Raw genomic sequence first — 3468 nt, forward strand, 5'->3', positions numbered from 1 at the left:
TCATCATGTAAACTCTTGTCCATTGCTCTACTCAGTGTGCACAAAGTTCAATTCGCAATGTTATGCTAACGGATTGTTCCACAGTCTTATCTTAATCAGAGATCTAAGTAAATAGGGTTCTTTTGAAATATGATTATGAATGAATAATTAAACTTGATCTGTTTGATCTGATATGGCAGGCTGTGCATTCTTTTGCTTTGACGCATTCCACGTGTAGTTGTAGTGGAGAGAATCAGTGGTAGGTCCTACAGTTATGACTTGCTTGTCTTTCTTATGTGGTAGAAAATTGGATTCTGCAACGCGGCATTCACCCGAGCTCAATGATGGTAAACCCCAAATTTTATATCTAAATGAAAGTGGCAAAACTTTTGAAGTAGTCAATATTATCTGTCAACTGTCAAGTATGTTTTTCTTCAGCAGCCTTTGCAAATGCTTGAGCACAGAAATTTTAGTTCTTTCAACATATTTGTTCTGCATAGACAATCCTAACAAAGTTGAATTACAAACAGAGCTATCTGGAGTCCACAATGTTAATCTTTACTCCTACAAGAAGCTGAGAATCGCCACTGATGATTTTAGTCAAACCAATAAAATTGGGGAGGGAGGATTTGGTTCTGTTTATAAGGTAACCAAAGTTTCTCTTTCACTTTTTTTCCTTGTATGGAATCATGGTTAGTTATTATTTTTTAGTTACTGACATCTAATTCTTAACAAAAACATTCTTGCATAAGTAGGGAAAACTTAAGACTGGACAGATGGCAGCAATAAAGGTTCTCTCTTCAGAATCAAGTCAAGGATTGAAAGAGTTTTTGACAGAGATTCAAGTGATCTCGGATGTAGAGCATGAAAATTTAGTTAAGCTCTATGGTTGTTGTGTGGAAGGCAATCAAAAAATTCTTGTTTACAACTATCTCGAGAATAATAGCCTAGCACAAACGCTTCTTGGTATCAATATTTTCCTATTTTTTATTGAATTACACTTTTGTGACTGGCTGTTCAATTTTTTTAATTTTTTTTATAAACGGTGTCCAAAAAGTTCCCCCTATGCTTGTCCTGGGAGCACATATGAGATGAAGTAAATGTTGAGCACTAGCATGTTTGGCTAAGACACTGCTTTATCCCCCGCCCCCCCCCCCTCCCCTCACCAAAAAGAGTCTTCCTCACCCAATTCAGGACATCAGAAATAAGTAACTTAAAGTTACCTAAGTAACTTTCTGTTTCCAACATGTTTGGATAGGTTGCTTTTTTCTGCTTGCAAGTAATATAGTTACTTATTTTGATAGCAAGGTAGAGGTTACTTTCAGATTAACTTTTTTCCAACCTTGACCTACAAAAAGAATATTTGTTTTAAGTTATACTTATTTACATTATATGTTTTAAAGTGATGTGTTTATGTGACTCCCCGATGATAGACACCAAAATAAAGATGCCTCGTGCGAAATATAAATTCTGGTCTCACTTTTAAAGTTTGTTATAATGATTGTTTCTCAATATGCTAAGAGACTTTCATTTAAATGTTATTGTCAAAATGAAGTTATCTGACGATCTTCTGACATCCTGCTTTAGGCAATGGTCACAGCCGAATCCAGTTTAGCTGGCGAACTCGGGTTAATATTTGCATTGGAGTTGCAAATGGACTCGCCCATCTTCACGAGGAAATGACACCGCACATTGTCCACCGAGATATCAAAGCAAGCAATATTCTTCTCGACAAAGATTTAACTCCTAAAATTTCAGATTTTGGTCTTGCAAAGCTCATCCCTCCCGAAATGACTCATGTCAGTACACGTGTTGCAGGAACCTTGTAAGTTGCAGAATCTTCTTGAACTGTTCAAATAAGAGCTTGCATTTGCCCTTGAATCATAACTTTGGAGTTCATTAACGATTTGATTTGAAAACGTATTGCCTTCTAGATTCGGATTTCAATTGTTTCTCCTCTGTTATTTCTGATGCTTTTAATAGATTATGATTTGATAGTTACTCTGTTGATGATGAATATTATGATACGATAGTTACTCTTTATTCTCGTGATGAAATCCCAAATATAACATATAGTGTGAATTATTTCTGTTGTTGCAGAGGTTATTTGGCACCAGAGTATGCGATGGTAGGCAAGCTGACACGCAAGGCTGATATTTACAGTTTCGGTGTTCTTCTTATTGAAATAGTCACTGGGAGATGCAACACAAACATGCGATTACCCACTGATGAACAGTATATTCTTGAAAGGGTATGTAGTATTTTGAACTGCTTTCATGGTTTATATTTGCTTTGCATGTTTGTGTGTCTGGTGGGGTCTATTGGAAAATGGAAAGTATTTCTATTTTATGATGGGAGGCAAAAGCTAGAATAAGAATGAAAATGCAGTGGCCAAGTTTATTGTTAGCTTTTCTGACATCCCCCACCTCTCCCGGGGGAAAAAAAAGGAACACATGAACATGCACAAATATCTAAGGAATAAACAGGGGAAGTATTAAGTAAATTAATAAAACTAATAATCTATATTTGAAGGTGGATGAGGTCTCGAAACGAAATCAACATAATTCGAGTGCACAGTATTTAGTTGGATGCACTTTTGTGGTTGTGGTAGTAATAAGCTGCAATTTCATGACCATTTAAAGTTGTATATGTAGTATTCTAGTTTTGGTTGAGGTTTACAAACATCAGACTTACCAAACTGACAATGTAAACTTGTATTCTAGTTTTGGTTGAGGTTTACAAACATCAGACTTACCAAACTGATAATGTAAACTTGTAACTGCTGGTTTATTCTTCGAGACATTGGACGTTGTTCACTTCTTTGAAAGATTGCTTGAGGCTTGATTTTGATTGCCTCTACCAATTTGAGCTGCATATGATTATGAGACTTCATTGATTTTGATTCATCTAGTTCTCTGTGCACCAGGCCTAGAGTTTCTCCATTGGGCTAATTGAACTTTAAAAATGATTGATATCTTAAAGATGGGCTTAATTAACAAAACCACACAGTGATGGCTTACTGTGTGTTAAGTTGTGGAACTTAATTATTGCTGCCATGCAGAGCCAATACTCAGATTGATCTCGTAATTTTACAAATGACAGTTTGAGAATTTCACACTTGTAATTTCGATTTTACCCTAATTTTTTTATAAATAGGGACCATCATAAGGATTTTGGATCATCATCAAAAAAGGAAAGAGAAATGTTAGAGAAAATAGGATGTGCATTTTTCAAATTATAAACTTATTTTCATCATAGTGAATTATCATAGCACTAGAAGAGGACGTAATCTCACATTGAGACGAACTTCTATAAATCTTGCGTGTTCTTGTATGTTTATTTTCTTTTTGCGATTTCATTGTTCTTAGTGGTATAACATTAGGATTTCTAATTCTCAATACTATGCTATGACCGTTGAAACTTTCCTGCAGATATGGCAACTCTACAAGAGAAGGGAGCTGGTAACACTGGTAGACACATCATTGAATG

The 3468-nt window shown here is 35.5% G+C and overlaps 1 protein-coding gene across 1 annotated transcript; it reads left to right on the plus strand.

Annotated features, from left to right (window-relative positions):
* Positions 1-162: 162 nt before the first annotated feature.
* LOC111388621 (cold-responsive protein kinase 1-like) lies at positions 163-3464 on the plus strand (the record flags this gene model as incomplete). The annotated part of the gene is made up of 6 exons (XM_023013375.1): positions 163-326; positions 510-625; positions 735-945; positions 1567-1804; positions 2080-2230; positions 3411-3464. Coding segments are annotated over exons 1-6 (843 nt in total), but the record flags the coding sequence as incomplete, so codon positions are not given.
* Positions 3465-3468: the final 4 nt, after the last annotated feature.

Source organism: Olea europaea, unplaced genomic scaffold (genome assembly GCF_002742605.1).
Source record: "Olea europaea var. sylvestris unplaced genomic scaffold, O_europaea_v1 scaffold5105, whole genome shotgun sequence".
NCBI classification, from domain to species: domain Eukaryota; kingdom Viridiplantae; phylum Streptophyta; class Magnoliopsida; order Lamiales; family Oleaceae; genus Olea; species Olea europaea.